This window comes from Apostichopus japonicus, chromosome 17 (assembly GCF_037975245.1).
Source record: "Apostichopus japonicus isolate 1M-3 chromosome 17, ASM3797524v1, whole genome shotgun sequence".
In the NCBI taxonomy this organism is placed as follows: Eukaryota; Metazoa; Echinodermata; class Holothuroidea; order Aspidochirotida; family Stichopodidae; genus Apostichopus; species Apostichopus japonicus.
Genome location: NC_092577.1, coordinates 33,470,616 through 33,491,803, shown reverse-complemented (window position 1 = coordinate 33,491,803; position 21,188 = coordinate 33,470,616). Strand labels below are relative to the sequence as shown.

Genomic DNA, 21,188 nt, shown 5'->3' with positions numbered 1-21,188 from the left:
GTGTGGTGGGATGGGGATTATCCCCAAAATATTGGTGTGACTACTGTATTTATTCTTTCATCGACTGCAAAGTAGAAATTTTGACATTTCGATCCTAGCAGGATCATCTATAACGGCAAACTGAACAGAAACAGAAACAGTTTAGGACACATCTAAACTAAAAATGGATAGACAGCCAACTAAAATTGGAATATGAGTATAAAAATAGAATGATGAACAATGGAGATGAAACAGCTAAGGAGGTGAAAAGGCTATGGCCTTTTTTGCAGAACTGTAATATCAACAATTTTGCAAGAGCTTTTTTCTCTCTCTTCAAAGTACTGTAGGAACCTTCCAAAGTCTGCAAACACAATAGACTACCCAGATCTGTCCTCACAAAATTTCAAAGAACAATCTACATTTTTTGAGGTATTTGTTATGAAGTTGGTAAAAAAATATGAAAAACTGATAATGCATTGCTTTCTTCAATAGTGGTACAAGAGGTAGACCTGTGTAATTAATCTATGAAATCATCTAGATTATTGGTGCTTTCAACATCCAGTAAATTATCAAAACATGGAACATGTACCTTAGCTATATAACTCAAAATAAGTTTATAATTGTTTACACTTTACAGACTAAATTTTTGTGGCAATCCACTGTACTGTACCTGAATTTTCATCGATAATATGATGGGCAAAGAATATAAAAAGTTAAAATGAATCATTTATCAGGCATTGCAGCATTACAAAATGCTCTGTAAAATGGTCACATTGGTACTGTATATAATTAGTGCAAAGATGTACCTACACAGATTTGAAGGTAAGAACCATATTAATTTATCAGAGACAGACTTCCGAGCCTTCAAAGCTTGTACACAAAATTTGAAAATAAAATTACACACAAAACTGCATACAGAAAGAAGGTATCAGATGAAATCAACTTTAAATAAAAAAAAATTTAAAATATAAACAAGAAAAACAGGGGAAACTCATCAAAATGAATGTAGTCTTAATAGCCAATGATTCTTTACCAAATGTTCAAATCTCAGTTTTCTGCACAAAATTTACTACATTATAACAAACACCATTATATATACTCTCACAAATTATGTAAAGTTCCATTGGCAATTTGAGACATTTCTTTAAATTTTTCTTATCCTTAATTAAAATGGAACTATTCGGACGTTTAATTCCATGAAACGAAAGTTTCGGTTTAAAACTTCACCGTCTTGTTTTCGGAAATCATTAATTACTGTACAAGTGCTTCCACGACTTGAAAAAATTGCAAAATAAATGCCAAAAGTCTCTGGAGGGCTTTTCACCTCAAAGTATACGGTGATGGCACTTTACTAGTACGATAATAACGGCTTCCCAGGAGGACATCACCATGGCAACCACTCACAATCTTCAAGTTATTCTGGGAAGTGGGTGTTACACTCTCCATTGAAGTACTAACAGGGAAATTTCAATTCAAGCTTGATGAGATGCTATTAAAGTACCCTTTTTCCTTTTTTTCAAGGATATATCAGAGCAAAAGTGTTGTATACTTTCTAAAGTGCAAGTCACATTAGGGAGACCTACATTTTGAAACTATGCAAACACAAACATGTAAAGTTTATTAAAGGGCTGACTGAAGGTGTTTAGAAAAATTGGTGAATGTAAAGTACGCAACTTCAGCAGAGGGGAGAATGCAATCTGAGAGAATTTTACCAAGTGGGAACAAATAAAGTACAATTATATGAATGACAGAGAGAGATGACAGTGTTTCGGGCCTAGAAATTCAAACCTTTAGCCAATTGTTAAACTATGCATATATGCATAAAAAAAACATCTTATTAAATCAAGTTCCTACCAGTTGGCATTTCTTGAGTACAGCACACATCAGCTAATGTACTGTACACTTATGGCATATCGTAGGAGCAGCCCAATAAATTTGCTACTAGTGAGCAAAAATACTGGGCTTATTTTGTTAGATATACATAGAAATCGTTGTAATGTTTTTGTTACCTGTCTTATGATACATGAATTTACTATAGTTTTGTTATGTATATAAACAACACTATATAACAATATATTGTTAAATATCTACTGGCAGAAAATGCCAATGATTTCTTATTTTCCTCTTTGTGGCAAACATCAAAATCAACTGACATTTAGCCAATAAATAACCTCAATTTAGAGGCCTGGCAGATTTACAAAATAAAAGTGTCAATTCGGCAAGTGAGGTGATAAATACAGCGCTAAGATGCTAAATACACAAGTACTGTACTAGATATACCCTCATTATAAGGTTTCAAATACAACCTGAAAAAGGTGAACTTAGGGGGAAATTACAAATTTTTAAGAAGGATGATAGCAAAAATTCAATACCAATTTAGGATATGAATGGGATACAGTGCCATAAACGAATCGATGCTGAAATTTCAACAGCACCTGAACATTTTCATATATGCCCAGTTGCCCACAGAGAAAAGTTTTTTTAACAGAAAAACATTGCATAGTACTTTATAATAATAATTTGTACTGTCTGGCACTTCCATCCAGTGGCGGAGCTAAGGGTATTGGTCAAGAGGGGCGAGAATGGTCTGTAGGGGCGCTTTCGACACTATCTAAGCGAAGCACCACCACGGTTGGCGTGTAGCGTACAGAAATGTTTTGAGTAAAGATACGCCCTAGATCGCCGGAAATTACCCTTTCCGGGCCTGACTAATTTGCATATAAACGAAGAATAAATAGGTGTCATCGCAAAATTACACCAACAAAATGTGAAAAATGTCAATAGGTAGATGAGAGCGCAATAAAAAAGTCAATAATCGCGAATAAGTAAAAGGTGGTAAAGAGCTGAAAAGGGCGCCAGCAGTCCATTCGTTTCCGTCAGGGGGGGCATCCGCCCCCCCTGACTGTATGGACGCTCCGCTAATGCTTCCATCATGATTTGCCCTCTGTGGGGGCCTGGAGAGCAGGAAAAGTCACTAAAATGTACCTGGGGTCTCTGGTCAGCAAAATAAGCCACAATTAAAGAAAGGTCAACTAACTATGAATGATACAGGAATGATACCTTTTCCCTTAAAACACTCAAAAACATCCCAAAACTATAAAATTTGCTATAACATTTAAAATCATTGAAGAAAAATAAAGACAGTGAAGAAAACTACAGTGAACGTCTGTGGAATGATGACATCACATTGTCACTTGCTTGAGGATCTGAGCTTGTCAAATTACGTTTTACAGTCCTAACTAACCCTTGAGTAGCACTGTAGATAGTTTTACTATTATGGTACATAAGGTTCTCCAAGTACTATTTTACCTTCACCTTCACAGCCTTGTTTGCATTTGAAAAGGCAAGGACAACCTGATACAAAAGTGTAAACATTCGTTTGTGTATTCAGGATAAGACCCCACCACGACGATGATCGAGAATTCTTCTTTTGGGGGAGCAAGCTCAGACCTAGAGAATTTCAGAAGTACTTAAAGACACCTGCTAGATAACAGAATAACAAATCTACTTGATGAAAAATGAAGTTTTGCACTTTGCATTTTCCCGAATTATAAAACACATCAGTTACTGTACGTATACAGTAGGCATTATGTGGTTGTAGACTTACAGTCAGGGGCGGCAATTTGTTTCAAATATTGGGGGGGGGGGACATTTGCTTGGGTGCAGGCGCTTAGCAACATGTCTCCCTGTCCCCCCCCCCATGATCGCCGCCCATGCTTACAGTAGTACTATAGTTTACATACATGTACCAGTTGGCAGAAAATGATAGGGCCTTTTTCTTTCTAATGTACTGACAAATCACTGACATTTAGCCAGAAAACAGCTTAAATTTCAAGTTTGTAGCGTTAACACTGGGGTGGGGGTGGAGGTGGGGGGTGATCTCCACTAAATACTTGCCCTCGCCATGTCTCACGACACAAGTCTCAACAGCAAGGAACTGTAATATACTATCTCTTTGATTCGTCAAAAAACTACTACCACCGTTTCAGGCTTTCTCGTTTGGCACTGATCCACCACTCTTCCCAAATGTGGACGCTTCCGTCTGGGTCAGCTTTGTAACCTTCCTGAGGTGAAGAAACAATCCTGATCCCCCCTTGCATTTTTTTGTGTGTTACATGTAACCAATTGAGGAGTATTATTATGAGAATAAAGTCTCACAGGAGAAACTATTTTACCTTCATAGAGCTTGATCTGTTTTTCATAGCTCTGTTATTAGTCCACTATCTGCACAGCTCTATTCTTTCGTTTATACCTGTGTGCAACGAAACAGCTGAAAGTATGTTTGTTTCTTCAAGTAGTACACTAGGCTACTAAATATTATGCAAGCTACTGAGCTGTCAAAAAGTGTGTGCGATATACGGCGGGTTCTGACTGGCACTCTTGGGAGTACAATATGCATTGAATATGTAGGCCTTGTAAGTTGTATTCCTGTAGTAACCTAATAAAAATCCCATTTCATATATTAATATAGCCAACCATTTCTGTGCTCTTTCAAAAGTTGTCTATATTTTTCCGTTCATCTTTGGTTTCCCGAAAGGGGAAACTATGGAGTCACTCTTACCGACCTTGTAAAATTGTGAGGGTGACAGCGGACTGCAAAGTCGGCAATGAGCATAACACGGATCGCAAAGTCTGTTTCTACTATTTACGGTTTATAGATTCATCCAACAGGGCAGCATACAGAAACGTACTCAAAGCCGAAGCCAAAGTGAATTCATCAGGTCTATGCATGCTAAGTTCTTCAATACCGCCCTCATTCCCTTTCAGGAAATATTTCATACCGTAGTTTTCATTCCTTCTTGACTTTAATAATAATTCTCCGTTGCTACTTAATTTCCGTATATTCTGATCTCCTTTTCAAATTCACTTAGATTGTAAACAACTTAAATGGCCTTTATTGACAGCACAAGAGAAATGATCAAAATAAACAAGTTGAGAAGAAAAAGAAAAGCTTTATAGCACTTTTAAAGGATATAAACCACAATTAAATGCAAATTCAAATTTTCCATCCAGATGAAGGTTTTCAATGACCAAAAAAAAAACACCTTGCCCATTTCCTGCTAATCCTGTGAGAGTGAACTCTTCAACCGCTGCTGTAGGGTGAAATCCACTTGACTTTGGAAATACAGTCATTCATTTCATTGAATTATTCCACGTTTCATTGACGACACCTAATCCCCAAACGTCAAAGCTCTGCATCATTATTCATTCACTGAGGAATCTTTCGGAAGTAGGATATACTGTATATATCAAAATAAAACATATTAGTTGCAAAAAAAACCAGAGGATGGTTTCAAACCAAGAGAACATAAACAAAGTAAAGGAAGAAACTTTGCGATGGCGAAACTGCAAGCCAATAAATTAATAAACTTAAATTTCAATGACAGATGTTTTTCTAATGAGAAATAAGAAGGAAGACAAACATGGCTTCATATGTATGCTTTCCCTTGCTATGGGCCTCATGAAAGTCATGAGGAGATCTTATTAACAAAATGCATTACACAAGCCTTCTATCACAAACATCTACATGGTAAGATTACATGGCAAAAACAGGAAGGAGGATGAGGGCAGTGAGAGGGGCAGTGAGAGGGGCAGTGAGAGGAAGGAGGAATGAAAGGAGGGGCGGGAGGGGAGGGAGAGTGAGAGGGTTGGATATCAAAGAAACACAAGATTAAAAACTGATAGTGACTAGATACGCAGCTGTTTGTTTGCCGGTTAACTTGCCAATGTGCAAAAAATGATGTTCAACAGCTTGAGGCAAAGATTACGTGTGTTCACAACTTGACATGGATGCGAAAACAGCTCAGGGCAGAGTGAGAAGTCTGTATTTTGGACAATGAAAACATCAGAAAGCCAACGTTTACTTTCGTTCAATGAAAAAATCAGAAAGCCAACGTTTACTTTCAAAGGGAAAGAGCTCTGATGAGTAAATAGGATTTTTTCATTCAATGTCCCATACAGTTTTCATTTTAGGCGATCACTGAGAGATACAGTAACTTTGGTTGTGTTCACATGTGATCACCCGCTCGTCATCAGATCACAGTCTGAAGACGATTGTGTTATCGGATCACGGATCAAAAACCCATATGAACTCAAGATCATCATCAAGATCAGTTCACAAGTCAGGCAAACTATCAGATCACTTTCAATACTTATTAACCTATCACTGCAGGTTGGAATAATATATCAATTAATCACTACACCATCTTTTAGTACTGTATTTCCAATAAGTTAAGATTGGCCATCTTAGTCTAATCAAGGCGCAATCACTCATACAATGGTCGTGTTTTGTCAATGACTTTCTACAAACTCAAAAGAAAGTCAAAAATTTTGAATGTACAACAGTCTGATTTTGCCAGGATAGCAAATTGTAACAAACAGTAGTACTGTAAATGCCAAGGACGATCAAGAGAATTAAAAGAGAAGGGCAAAATTGTGAGAGGTTCATGACCCAGTCTCCCAACATGTCAGCCATAGCAATGTCACTTGATTTCTGTGAAGTAACATTCCCACAGTGTGTGTGAAGTTACTGTTAGAGCCTGTACATATCATCCATCCTACAGCAGGACACACTGGATGGATTATTAACTACTGTACATATACACACACAATAATTCATTGTATTCTCCCAGTTGAACTAAACCCCATGCTGTTTAAAGCCTTATCAAGTTTTACTTTTAATGAGAGCACTTTTTCCAAGGTCTTGCCTCTCTACCCTTTTGATGGTTAAAGGACAAAGGAAGCCAACATATTTGTGGTTTTTCCATCTCATCTCAGTTTGTGTTTTTGGTAAGAAGGATTTTCTCTACTTTCTTTTAGTCAGTCAGTCAGACTGCTGAAGTGAAACTAAGCTAGCATCTTCCTCGGGATTCTCCTCATACACTGCATACTTGTCTTTCATATGGTGGCAGTACACATCAGTCTTGTACAATGTCCCAGTACTGTACCTGTCCTCCCACGTAGGAAAATTGTGGAGAGGAGGAGGGTGCCATGTCACTATGTAGGTTCTTAATGTATCAGTGTGTGTCTATACTGTAACATACATGTACACTATGCAGTACTCCAACTCCTGAGAGTCTTTTTATAGCATGCATTCTTTAAAATTAAAATCAAAACATTTCACACATCTTTGTGGCCAATTCTTCCCCCAAGAGTGTCAGCTGTGGCTATCTAGATACAGTACTGTACATGTGAGACAAGAATGACAGAATTAATACTGAAGTGGTGAACAAGTATGGGATGGTATCACAGGGTTGACAAAGAGTTGGAATCTGAACTACTGGATGAAGAGACAGGAATCTGCAGAGCAAGGGTGACCACTGACACGACGACGATATCAAAAACTGAGGACGCTTAAATGACTTGAGGAGATGACATGACAAGATGACATGGGGCTTTTAGTTTACTATATGAACCATGTTTCCATGCCTTTGGGGAAAACAGATCTGCAGAAATATTTTACAATGTTAATACCTGTAAATGTACACAATCAATTATTAAAATATTAATAATGCTGATAAGAAAATTGACAAAAAACAAAATACAAGACTGAGATGAAATTGTACTTGTTTTCACTGCGGTGAATGCATGCATATGTTATTGTACACCTTCACATATATAGTATATAGATATATAGTATAGAATTGTACAGCAGCTCTAAAAATGTGTAGAGCTCTGTATGATTCTGCAAATAATGCAGAATGCCGATTGTATAGATTTTCAAAATAAAATAAAACTGTTAGCAAACTGCTTATCCACTAGAGAGCCTGTGTAGGAGAATGTGTAAAAGTAAGTTGGCCTGACGTTTCAATCCTAGCAGGATCTACTTCAAAGGCTAAATGATAGATATATAGATTTTCATGAGAAATGTCTCACACATGTACAGTATTGTACACAGTGTACAGAACATGTGTCCAATGAGAGACCTCATACCACATGGAGGACAGTGCATTGTATTGCCGAACTGTTCCGTCTTAATGCCGGACATCTGGCCATCCAGGAGGGCAGTCGGGCTCAAAATCTAAGTTTTTTATTATGATAGCTTCATTATTATGTTGACTACAAAACTGGTCCAATAAAGGCACTGCTACTGGTTAATACCATATATACTATATTGTCAGAGTTTATACAGAGTTTACACAGTATCTGCATGCTATGCGAAATTGTCGAGTCGCAATACAAGTTCAAAAGATGAAGGTAGCTGTTGTATAACGCAGGCAAAGATGAAGGTAGCTATTCTAAATTTCTATAACGCAGGCATAGTACTTATTGTATATGAGACAGATCCTGCTGCACAAAATTTTGAACACTTAAAATTATTCACTGCAGTGATTGCATGTACTCTACTTCCTTTCATCTTGATTATTATTAATGTAAAAATTGGTTAAATACATATGTTGGAATTGTTTGCACACACATTTAATCTTTAGGTAGCGTTGACTTTCTGCTATCTTACGTCACGCTACACAAACCATTCAAAAGGGTGTTCTTCAACTACTGTATTTTCAAATTCTGTGAACTTATTAAGCCCAGAATATATGTACTTTGGGGGGTAAAATTGCACTAACACTTACAGTACCGTTTTAGAGTGACCTAAGAGTAATTTTTTTCATCTGAACTTGTTTTGGATATATCAGCCAACGAATGAGAGAGAATCTATGCTCTGTCAGCTTCATACGATTCAATCACATTTTAATCTGATTGGATATCCTGTTCAAATGACAGAAACATAAAAGCTGTCAGAATAATTTTTAAACTTGCTACTGTATGCCATGCACATAAAACTCTCAGATTGGTAATGTTACTATAGGGGTATGCTGGATTTTACTGTTCGCCATATGATATAGTTCTGAAGGAAGTCATAACATTCGGCCATATCGTCACGCTCTCTTCACGAAACGGCATAATATTATTAAACTGAATAAAGACAGAAGCCAATTAGTTTTGTACGATTTTTATACATGTTATTAATTATTTTTTAGAGTTGTCAGTTCCAACTTTTGAGCTTGTAACATGTCTGATTTTATCATTTCACTCTGATTGAATATCTTTTGTGACTAGGTGAAGAGCATTAACTAGGATTACAGCTATTGCTTGCGCGGACCAATCAGTTAGGAAGCTTTACAGTAAACTAGTTTGAAATTCATTCCATGTTATATTGTAAAGTCAATGAACAATACAAGGTTGGGAAACCTTACCCAAGTATTCTGCAAACATGTTTGCCAGATCTGACGATTTCCTACAATTGTTCACATTTTCAGATAATCGAGAATTCCAGACAGATTATAAGGGTAAACTATGATTGTAGATTTGGACCCAAAAAGTGGAGGCGCAGTGCTAAAACATTCCAATCATATAGTTAAGGCAGATAGGAAAGTGCACATGTTTACTTAAGACAGAGACAGGTAAGACTGGGAGTGAACTTAATAGAAAAGTTCTACACTAGCTGGCTGATGTTTTTTTTTTCTTTATTAACTATCCTTAAATTGTATATGTTTTCTTCTGCATTTCGTCTTCTTCTTCTTCTTCGTTTTTTTTTTTAACTTGTTGCGTGAGTAAATTACACACAAGCCTGGTTCCGGTGGTTTACATGTTTATCACTTGAACATTGAATATTTACCAAACATTCTCTTTTGGGATTAATATTCAAAATTATGAGGAAGGGATGAAATGGTTTGCATCCATTCTTGCTCAACGAACCCACCACTTCACTTCCACTGCATCCTAGTGACTAGTTTCTGTTTTCCTCCAATATCAGACCAACTTCTCAGATGCCACAGAAAATCGAAGCAATCCCACTCCACTTATCTTTTGTGCAAGAGTTTATAGTTCATGCAATGTAGTTTCAATATCATGCAAAAACAAGAGATGACAACCAACCCAACAATTTTCAAATATACAAACAATGAAAAAACAATCCACAATGTGTGCGCAATGTTCAGAGAACAATTTGAATACATCAAGAGCATTCACTTCTACTCAAATGTGAATTTTTTTCATGACAGTTAACTTATTTATCAGGGCTTTTGTATCTTGAATGCTTTTGGCAATGAGAATGTATTGGCCTATTTGGTTAAATCTTTTGCCTCAACTAAAGAACCCCCTCCTCCTCCCCACCCCCCCCCTTAACTAAAATCATTTTCAAACCAATGATTTGTGATTTCCACATGGTATGGTGATGCCAAAGGCACCAATTCAGCATATTGCACATTAGACTGACTCCTGCACTTCCCCACCCCCCCCCCCCCCAACACCCTAAGTATTCAATGAAATTTGTAATTCAAGTGATCATGAACACACAAGTTCACAACTCAGCTAGGCTAGACATTTTTTATGAAGAATCTTACATTAGCCCTAACTTAGGCTAATTGTGGCCTACCTTAGGATAACTGTGGCCTAACTTGTATTCGGCTAGCTTTCTCTTGCCTAAGTTAGGCCAAGGCCTAACGAGAAAAGTTATTTTATACTTTCACTCCGAAGTTCGGGTAGGCCTATGACCTATCCTTGCATTACTAAAATGTCGGGAATACTTACCGTATATTCCAGAGTCGTCCTAGTAACTCCTAGTAACTCTTGATTGATACATAAAACTAAGCTACAGTAGTTTACTTAGTTCTTACGCTAGCCGCAAATTAGGTTCCAACTTGATCTAGCCTAGTATAGGTAAGGCATACCACGGTCAAGGTATGCCATGATGTACAGTGGACAAGAGCTTTGCATATTTAACTTTATTTCTCTTTCACAGTTTGACTTACCATGAACACTGATCCAGCTGTTGTTGCCCCATCAAAATTAGTTTCGTAGGTTCCTTCGAATAATAGTGACTTAACCTGACAGTAAAGATGTTTGGTTAGATGTTCAGACATTCAACAGACAATGTAACTAAAGGGGGCAGTGATAACATTGCACATTAACGATAGAAATTGTATACCAGGCCTGACACTGATCCTGTTATAAGTACCGTCAAGTACGCAGTACCGAATTCACCGTGTTGTTTACAACTTACGTCTCGTGTCGAGCTGGCCAGACGACAGAATTTCAACCAGAGACAGATTCAAGTAACAGAGTACAAAGATGTTTCAATATTGCCAGATACAATGACACCGTAAATGAGATTATCGATTATAAATCATAAAGCACTCAATTCTGGGAAACAATCGAATAAACATATTTTTCAAATACAATAATATTCTTATTATAAAATTATTGATGCAAGAAATAGTTTGAAACGCTTAAATATATACATTTCTGTAAATACTGTACAAAATTAAAGACTAACGTTCAACGTCATACTCTGAGGGCATTAAAGGTCACCTGCAGATGGAGAAAAACAACTTTAACGCATGCGTTCTTTGGAAACATTCGCTTATCATTTACGTATTTATATAACGATGTTTACTGACCTAAATTGTAAGGGTAAACAACCGCAGTTATCTTATATATTTTTTTTTTCTGCTCGACGAAAATATGTATTCACAATGGGGTGTCGGTGACTAGGTGTTCTGTTTTCGTACTACACACGGTAAGGCAAGTAGAAACGCACAAATATATTTTCATGGGAAATTAGGGAGAGGAGTGAATTAAGATGTGACAATTTTTTTTTGGTACAAAAGTACTTCTTTCGAAAAGCTTAGATTAGCATGTTTAGAATCTTTGAACGTTCTAAAGATGCGAGACATGCATTCTATCCAAGCCTTAACAATAATAATACAGACCTTAACTTTTTTCAATCGATGGCAAAAAAATAAATAAATGGATCAAACAAGGTGACTATACCATGCGCGTAAGATCCAAGTGTTCGTCACAGTGAATATAGATGAAAACCGAAATAAGTTAACAGCGAGCCTGTATGTCCCCATGGGAAGGGGGATTGAATTGGCTGGAGTAAGTGGGTACGTTTTAGCTCCTTATACCCCTCACGTGAAACCCACATAGAAATAACAGCAATAAAATAGATTCATTTAAACTAGAGAAACAAAGAAGCACTTATACATAAGCATTTTAATAAACTTATATATAGATATACTTGTAAGGAAGAGAAACGCACAAGCATACGTTATGCGGCACTGCATATAATGCCTTCATTAAAAGTCATTAGGCCTACTTTTATGTTACTTGTATTAAGTATCATAAAAAAATGCTAACTTGATGTGTTTTTCCGAAGAGTTTGATTATGGTAAATTTGCCCAACTATTCTAAAAGACTAAAATTCTATTTGTTTTTTATGATTAATATATAATGTTATTAATCCGAAATTTGAATTTCACTTTTTTTTTCCTCCAATCGTTGTTTAATATGCAATAATTTTAATCATTGTAGTCACACATTTTTTTTAATGGTCAGCAATATTGCCTAACAAATATGCTATAAATTCGAATAATGGTCACTCATTTTAAAACTTCAATTAGAGACATTTATCCAGATGCGGATCCGGGAGTTAGGATACCCCCGCCCCCCCCCCCCTTAGGAAAGAGGTTAAAATTAAGATGTCAAGTGGTGCATTATGAGGAATGTTTAAAAGATAATTTTGGTCTATAATTAGGCCTAACTGCACACAATTATGTTTCCTTAATTATATATTGTAACGAATATTTGACAGCATTTGAATATAGTTGTACCTGATATGAATTTTGCTGGGTGCTGTACTCTTATGACACTTTCACATGACTAAAAGACAGGTCAATATTAAAACCATGAGCCAACCCCCCCCCCCACCACCCCTCCCCAATATCATTCATCATGGCTGCAATTTGGAACAAATTACATACAATAATATAATCTGCATACAATTTGCATACAATTATATAATTTACAATTATCATATAATTTGCATATACTATTTCATTGCATATATTGCTTTCATTATGCATAATTTAAATTATTTCATATGGTAGATACTGCTCTTAACTTTTGCTTTTCTTTTCCTATTCTTCAGTTTTTTTTCCGTTTTGGGGAGTCTTCTACTTGCAGGCTTATTGGAGACTTCCCTTCACATTGTAAATTGTGATAAACAAATAAATAAATAAACAAACAAACAATCATGGCTGTAAAAGGTAGAGCAGGGAGAGACTGAAGTTGGCGCTGTTTATCTTTTACTTCATACATTTATCCGTGCTTCTCTAAAATGAAATATATTTATCCCATTTCTATGACCGAGAGCTATCATGCTTACAGTTACTGATACATATAGCAAATTGCCTATCTTGGCTGGGTTATTATTAGAATTAATAAACTGACAATGGAATAACTGAGCAATTAAGTGTCGTCATCATTAATTTAGCAAAAAGGAGCGTTCCAGAGCTGAATATCTTGAAACTGCCGGAATAGCTATACAAAAACATTTACAGTACCACTATTGTCTCTCTCTTTTCCCTTGGACTATTCATATCAATACTCATCAATATTATCATTCTCCCTAAACTTTCAATGCCAACTTGACAATCAAAATATATCACTAAAAAACTCACACCCATATTAGCTCTAAACTTTCATAAATTTTGTAGCTTTGTAAAGAGTTTGAACATCCGAGTTGTGTGTATTTCATATCTGATATTACGTAATCGTAATTACCACTGCCCTGGAAAAGTCAACAAGGTCTTAGGCCAAACAGCTACATAGCCTAGTAACTTTGATCTACTGGAGAACAAACGATAAATATGTGAAGTTATGCAACCGTGTCTGTGAATTCGAAAATCCAATATTTTTCTGTTAAATCATTTGACTACTTAATTGAGTTTTACAGTGAATGATCGAAGATGTCATCAAAGGCTCGAAAAGTGTTTTCTCTCATGCACGACATTGGCAGAGCGGCGTAAGTTACCTGACGTTACCGTGTAAATAGTTCGTACGAATCATAGCCTAGAACTGGTTAGGCGTAATTAAAGTTAGGCCTAACGGAGTAACGGATCTAGTCCTATATGAATGAAGCTAGCCTAACTTATTCCTAGGCTAACTGCGACCTTCTAACTTCGAGGTGCAGACCTAACCGTACTCAGGACATTCTCTATGAGACAACGTTTGCGATGCTTGTGGAGTTAACTTTTAACCAGGCATAAGCCTGGCATATAACAAATTCAACTTAAAGTTAAACTTATGATATGCATGTTGGCCTACTGAAGTTAGAAGCGCAGGTACCAGTATGTTGGCCTTTAAGTACTAGGCCTATTTAATATTAGTAGACCATTAATAGTATAGTATATAGCAGGCCAATGTACCTGCCACCATTGTTTACAAGTTAGTAATCTGGTAGACGTTGGGCTAATTGCTTTGACCTTAATGGCAAAATTAACACAGACCTGCCTACTCTGTATTTGACTGATATCACCACATATTTTATAATGATTCATGTCTAATTGTTTACTAGATGTGGCTGTCCAGCACATTCCCAATCTTTTGGTGGAGGAATATCTGCGTCAGCCCTTCACAAAATGACTACAATGTCATCAGAAGCTCCTGACTATGCATTTGAGGTAAGCATTAATGGCCAACAATAACAGTATTTGTAGTAGTTCTGTCAGGGCCTTATTATGTATAGAGCATTAGTGCTCAATTACAATTTGCCGGGTAAAAGGCACCCACTGTGTTAACCCTGGCATTTGATAGGCCAACCCCTAAGTTAAGTTTAAGGCCTCTTACAGATCCTTCCAGAATGTATGTATGTATGTATATGTGATCTTCCCGCAAGCAGGAACTCGCGAATCCTCATCTAGTCATACTATTCTTGGTAATGACTAATACATAACCCCATGGATTGTCTGTTTCCACCCATGTGTTAACTTTTGAGTGCATAAAAAAATTCTCTATAAGAAGTTAACATGGTTGGACAAGGAACAGTGCTAGGAGAATTTCCCCTAATTCCAAATTTCCCACCTGTGAATAAATATTGTAATAAAAAATAACCTGGTAACTAGTCACTCATTCTCTGATGTCTCTGTGTCAGTTTGTGTCATTAAAACGTTATCATTTTAGGCTGTCTCTAGACAAATAACAAAGTCATATTAATTGCAAGGCCTACAGCTCACACAATTAATCTCAAGTGAACTAGTTTTGTTTTCAGTTTTGACTTTGTCTACTGACTACATGTGTCTGCCAACCTTTCCTTGATTCGGGTTTCTTCAATATGAAGAAACAAACACAAACATCTTGGTCATAAATATCTCATAAAGAATTCTCCATTCTCCAGATGGCGTGCTCAAATATTCGTTTCGGACCAGGAGTCACACAAGAGGTTGGAATGGTAAGATATTAAGATGGTTAAAGGTATGCTGTATTGGCCCAAAATATACTAGATATTCAAATATGGTCACCTTGATCAAAATTCTTATACTGTTTTTATTACAACCTTCGAGGAATTTTTCCTCACTGGGACATTCAGTCATATTGTGTTATCCTTAACAATGTCTGAGAACAATTTGTGGAGTAAGTAAAGTAATGTTATTCATATAGGCATACTTGTTTTCATTAATTAATAAATTTAAAAAAAAATGAAAACAATAGCTACTCATATTCCTTGCTTTTTGTTTGAATTTTTTACCCCAGGATTTCATCAATCTTGGTGCAAAGCAAGTTGCTGTTATGACTGATAAAACGGTAAGTCAAAGATATTTTTTGGTACAAATTTTAAAATGTTAATAAGAACATATTTACCAAATGAACCTGTGCAGAGAATAATTCAAGCTTTCAGAAGGTTGGTAACTTCTTATCCAAGTTATCTTGCTGATGTATCTCTGGCTTATATTAAATTAAACAATTAACTATTAATAATGTTGCCATAAGTAAAAAGTGAATGATTTTTTTAACCTCGTACAGGTCGGTGGTCTCCCTATCATGGAGGCAGTTCTGGATTCCCTACAGAAACATCATGTCAACTTTGAGATTTTTGACAAAGTAAGAGTGGAGCCAACTGACGAGAGGTAAGACTCTTTTGACTATGTTGCTTATACCTTTATTGATCATTTATTTAACTTCTGATGGTGCAGGGAATAAATTCATCCGGAATCACATCCTAATTTGCTAATATGACAAGGTGCTCAACAAATCAAAGATCTGTTGCATTTTTTGTACACAAAACAATAGTGTTTTCAATATTTTCTAATTAGGAAAAATAAAGGAAATGTGAGAATTGCTATTCAAAGTGTTAAACACTTATTTTTTCCCTGTAGGCTCTGTGACAAACTAAAAAATGTAAAAGGTTGAGCCTTGAGAAATTATGATCATTATTTCTTTTGAGGCTCTTTTGATTAAGAATGGGAGGTTGCTGTACTACTGTCACAACAGATGGTAAATATCTCAATACGGGTTGAAATTCAGGATTTCAGGACCAGGTGGCTTGTGGTTCGCCAGCCTTTTTTGGTCAAAAACAGGAGCAATTTGAACATAATGTTCAAGGACCTTTCAGCATCTTTTGATCCATCATATGTGCTTCCATCTTGAGCTACAGAGCTATCACGCAGCAACACGTTGAATGTATCTGATTTATTTCGGCTGTTAATTAAGTGAAGATGAGATGAAGAGGGAGACATAAGAATACATAGCAGAAGAGAGAATTTGGAATTCAAAAGAATTATGAGATAAACCCCCCCAAAAATGACTTAAAAAGAAAGATACCATCATGTAAGAATCTTGCTGGAAGGACTTATTTCTCTGCTCTCCTGAAAACAGCTTCCAGGAAGCCATCTCCTTTGCTCGTGAGAATCAGTTTGATGCTTTTCTGGCAGTTGGTGGAGGCTCTGTTATGGACACTTGTAAAGCAGCTAATCTCTATGCCTGTCATTCAGAAGCAGAGTTCCTTGACTTTGTGAATGCGCCGATTGGAAAAGGACTTCCAATTACAAAGCAGCTGAAACCCCTCATTGCCAGTGAGTATTCTACTACTTCATTGGGGGGGGGGGGGGGGGAGAGGGGTTGGGCAGTGTGTGGGTGAGTGGGGGATTGACGGTGCATGAGGTGGCCTTTATCCAATTTAGCTCATTCGTAGAAACCTTACTGTTTGTAGCCCAGATTTCTTACATTCCCTTCCACCACCCCCACTCACCCACCCCACCCCCCGCTCCTTTTATGTTAAGCTACCTCCCTTTGTAATGTGCCTGATGTGTACCATCAAACTTTCCTCTCTCTTACGACAGTCCCAACAACTGCTGGTACTGGTAGTGAAACCACAGGTGTCGCCATTTTTGACTACACACCATTGAAAGCTAAGACAGGTAATTTTTTCTTAATCTCAGTTCTATCCTAAATATATCAGTACAAATTTAATATTAATCTTCCTTTATAATATTACAGTGTGGTCTGTTTCCGTAAATGTCATCCTGTCACGTGACAGCCTAGTGTTTCGTGGGACCGTAACTGTCTAATTCAATTTTGATAAACCTAAGCACAAAAACCTAGAGAAAATCTATTTCTTTGATAGCGGATGTGCTAAAACCTATGAGCCTTCTTTCTTATTAACAAGTTTTATATAATTAACATATTAATGCAAAGGAACTGTGTTCTTTTGTTCATGGAACTGTACTCTCCAATGGATATATTCCTGAATATTATGCCATACTGTGATAAAAAGGTGACAATTTTTTATTCATGTTTATCCATTTGGAATTATTTCTTTGTGTATTCATAGGTAATTACATCTATTTTTATTTATAATAACAGTTATGCTAGTGAAGTAAGTTAGAAAATGAATAATGATTTACCATTTAGATCCCAGCAGGATCTTTTCAAAGGCAGACTATAGGGTACATTTCCCTACAGAACAAAGGTGACTTTTTGCATTAGCTAGTCATATCATTGAACAGTGTCCCCCCCCCTGCCCCCCAGTCCAAGAAATGCTTACTATCTTTAATGGAATACTTCTTCCAATGTTTTTAGGGATAGCTCATAGATCCCTGCGTCCATTACTGGGAATTGTTGATCCTCTCCACACTGTGCACATGCCTACACAAGTGGCAGCCTACAGTGGCTTTGACGTTTTATGGTGAGTCTACATTTCAATTTTGAAAACCTAAAGATGTTTCTTTAGTCCAACATTGGAGAAGGGGAGGGGATTTTAGCTAGGGGCCTACAGAAAACATGACATTTAGATATGGGACAGAATATTTTCTGCATTGATATTTAAAAGATTTGTAGCTTGGAACAGCCAAATTTGACTATATCTATCTAGATACATCTCCAGATATATATTTTAAACTTACGACCAGAAATCGTCTGCAGATACATTTGTAACTGAATAGGACGGTGTCTTGGTTTGCACATTTGCAATATTGATTTCAAAGACAAATCTTCAGATTTGAAAAAAAGTATATACCTCATGCTTTAATAGTTTTTGTTTCATTCAGTCATGCTTTGGAGTCCTACACGGCCATCCCTTATCATCAGAGAACACCCCGTCCTCAGAACCCCATCAACAGGCCAGCTTACCAAGGAAGCAACCCCATCAGTGATATTTGGTCCACTCATGCTCTTAGAATGTTGAAAAAGTACTTCAAAAGGTAAAAAAAAAAAATTCTTAATAAAGTTAAGTATTTGTCAATTTTAAGAGAATTTTACAAGATATAAATGAAATACACCAATGATGCATAGCTGGAAATATTAATTAATTTATTTGTTAATTTCTTTCCACACAAAGTGGATTGCCGTTAAGGTGAAGCAAGCAAATTATATATCTCTTTTGTAAGTCCAAGCTATGCTAGCAGCAGTATAGTGTATAGGTAGGTCAGGTAGGTCGGGATGGGTATATCATACCCAGTTAGAGCTGAGTACTTAAAGTCCCAGTGCGAGTAGTTTTGCATACAAATACGATAGCTGAACGATGTGTACAAGTAGGCTCCAAGCCCACTGTGCTAAAGGCTAATGAAGTGGCTGTTTGTGCGTGGATATGCTTGCTCTCGTTTTGAGTGTTACCCATAACAGGAAGCTCACACCTCTATTGCTATAGCTAAGCATACAAGTACGATTGCTGAACGATGTGTACGTGTAGGTACCAAGCCCGCTGTGTTAAAGGCTAATGAAGTTGCTGTTTGTGTGTGGGTATGCTTGCTCTCATGTTGAGTGTTACCTATAACAGGTAGCTCACACCTCTATTGATATAACTCTGGACCAAATTAATTGCATAGTGTAATTTTATCCTTTATAATGACTGAAAAGGTTGTTTTATAGTGTACTGAACCTTGTGTAAAAGTAAGTTGGCCTGACGTTTCGATCCTAGCAGGATCTTCTTCAAAGGCTAAATGACAAGTAACAGAAGGGACAAAAACATGCACAGAATACAGACAGGTTAATGAGCAGGGTGAACACAAAGAGATAGATGTAAGGGGATTAGTAGACAAGGGATGGAGAGAAGAAAGAAAGAAACCAGCAGGGGAAGAGGAGAGGTAGGAGATAAACAGTGGAGGGACAAAGAGAGGATTAAGGGAAGGGGATAAGGAAGAACCTTCTAAGAATTTTTTTTTCCTTCTAAGAGCTGTTTATGACCCGGAAGACCTTGAAGCCAGATCTCAGATGCACCTGGCAAGTGTCTTCGCAGGAGTTGGATTTGGCAATGCTGGTGTCCACTTGTGGTAAGTTTTAATCAATTCCCGATATCTGTTTATCTTTTATTTAACAGCCAAGAAGGTGCATATTGTTGTTTTAATATCCAGATGATTTTGAATATGAAATGTGAAATAAATCATTGCTTTACTTAAAAGAAAAGAACTTTTGAACTCCTAATTACTATCACACGCATCACAAACTTGCGACATCGTTAGTAAAGGACGTTAGTATGTGGTAACACTGTTTCCTGTTGTGCCTTATCCAACTTGTTTCTGTAAAGTGGCTCCTTTCTTTTAGACTTATAGCACTCATATGATTATGGTCACCAAAATATGTTAACCTTCGTTCATCCTTATTTGCAGTCATGGCATGTCCTACCCGATATCAGGGATGGTGAAGAAACACCAAGCCTCAGATTACCAGGTGGATCACCCTCTTGTGGTAAGTATGTATGTATGTATGTATTTTAGATCCTCATGCAAGGAGAAACTTGCGAAGAAGCCATCATTGGCTTATCAAAGCCACAAGCTGACCGAAGTCAGTCTCTTAGATTCATGTTTTAACGTCCATGATTATGAATTGTCAATTGTCAACAACTCTGTAACTGGATGACATAAATTAATCTTGGAGTGACTCAAACTCTCGGGACCTCATGATTGAAAGGCACCGGCATTAACCACTGAGCTAGTTAGGTACTCTAAGTACCTACAGATCAGTTTCAGATTACCAGGTGGATCACGCTCTTGTGGTAAGTACCTAGCTAAAGAAGCAGCTGCAGCAGGAATAAACTTTCACAAAAGAGTTTGAGGAGTAAGACAAGGAAGAAAGCTTTGGTTATTCTGTAGATCACACCAGATACCCAGAAAATCACCATTATTTTAGCGGGGGGGGGGGGAGGGGGGGGGTTAAACCAAGCGAGGGCTAAACCAGGTTGAACTTGTAAGTGATTCTGTGTTCATCAGTGAATACAACTGATAATAATTGCAAAGTAGTATCTTCACTCATTCAAAAACACTTACAAATATAACCTGCTGTTGTCGAAAATGACTTTTGTAGATATGTCTGTCACCTTTCATATGAAACCATGATAGCGTTAATCACCGGCCTAGAATACTTTTATACCAGAGCTACATAAATCTAGTCAACATTGCATATAAGTAGTACTGAGGCAGGCTTGGTTTTAGCATCATGATACCCTTAAAATGCAGGAGGTGGTTTGCCAATCAATAGCACATGTTTTGTGACCCAAAAGAAACATCATCTACTGCATATATCATATGTATGGAGCACTGAAACAGCTACCCGAAATAATCTACGTTGTAAAATTTTACTTATTTTGTAAACTTTAGCACAATCTGTTTCTTAATTTAAATCATTTAAATCTCTCATCAGAACTCTCTGTTTTTTCTTTTTCACACTTTCATATTTCTCAGCCACATGGCCTGTCTGTTGTGATAACAGCTCCAGCAGTGTTTGAGTTTACAGCTCCGTCCAATCCAGAGAGACATTTGGAAGCAGCAGGGTTGCTAGGTAAGGTCCGTGTTATTGTTGTTGATTTCTGAATCTTTGAGCTGCTAACAGATCTGTGGGTACTTACGAGTACAAACAGCGCATGAGTACCAGGACAAAGTGGACTTCCCCTTTGGTATGAGTAAAAAATGCAAGGCTGTAAAAGTGAGTACAAG

At 37.0% G+C, this 21,188-nt stretch overlaps 2 protein-coding genes across 7 annotated transcripts in view; one reads left to right on the top strand and one right to left on the bottom strand.

Moving 5' to 3' along the window:
• LOC139984272 (uncharacterized) overlaps positions 1-11,006 on the bottom strand; it is a 57,249-nt gene extending 46,243 nt beyond the window's left edge. For 3 of the 4 annotated variants that reach the window (XM_071998111.1, XM_071998113.1, XM_071998114.1), the window contains exon 1: positions 10,734-10,978. The gene's annotated coding sequence lies outside the window, so the exon portion shown is untranslated. The other variant, XM_071998112.1, reaches the window with a different exon arrangement.
• A 2,548-nt stretch (positions 11,007-13,554) lies between these two features.
• The window catches only part of LOC139984080 (hydroxyacid-oxoacid transhydrogenase, mitochondrial-like), a 12,886-nt gene continuing 5,252 nt past the window's right edge, over positions 13,555-21,188 (top strand). For all 3 annotated transcript variants that reach the window (XR_011798925.1, XR_011798926.1, XM_071997768.1), the window contains exons 1-12: positions 13,555-13,789; positions 14,342-14,447; positions 15,161-15,214; positions 15,517-15,567; positions 15,787-15,890; positions 16,639-16,835; positions 17,103-17,180; positions 17,842-17,947; positions 18,309-18,461; positions 19,431-19,529; positions 19,866-19,944; positions 20,937-21,033. Coding sequence is in view for 1 of the 3 variants with exons in the window: in XM_071997768.1 (XP_071853869.1) it covers positions 13,734-13,789; positions 14,342-14,447; positions 15,161-15,214; positions 15,517-15,567; positions 15,787-15,890; positions 16,639-16,835; positions 17,103-17,180; positions 17,842-17,947; positions 18,309-18,461; positions 19,431-19,529; positions 19,866-19,944; positions 20,937-21,033 (1,180 nt within the window). In the remaining 2 variants the exon portion in view is untranslated. The remainder of the gene's footprint in view (positions 13,790-14,341; positions 14,448-15,160; positions 15,215-15,516; positions 15,568-15,786; positions 15,891-16,638; positions 16,836-17,102; positions 17,181-17,841; positions 17,948-18,308; positions 18,462-19,430; positions 19,530-19,865; positions 19,945-20,936; positions 21,034-21,188) is intronic.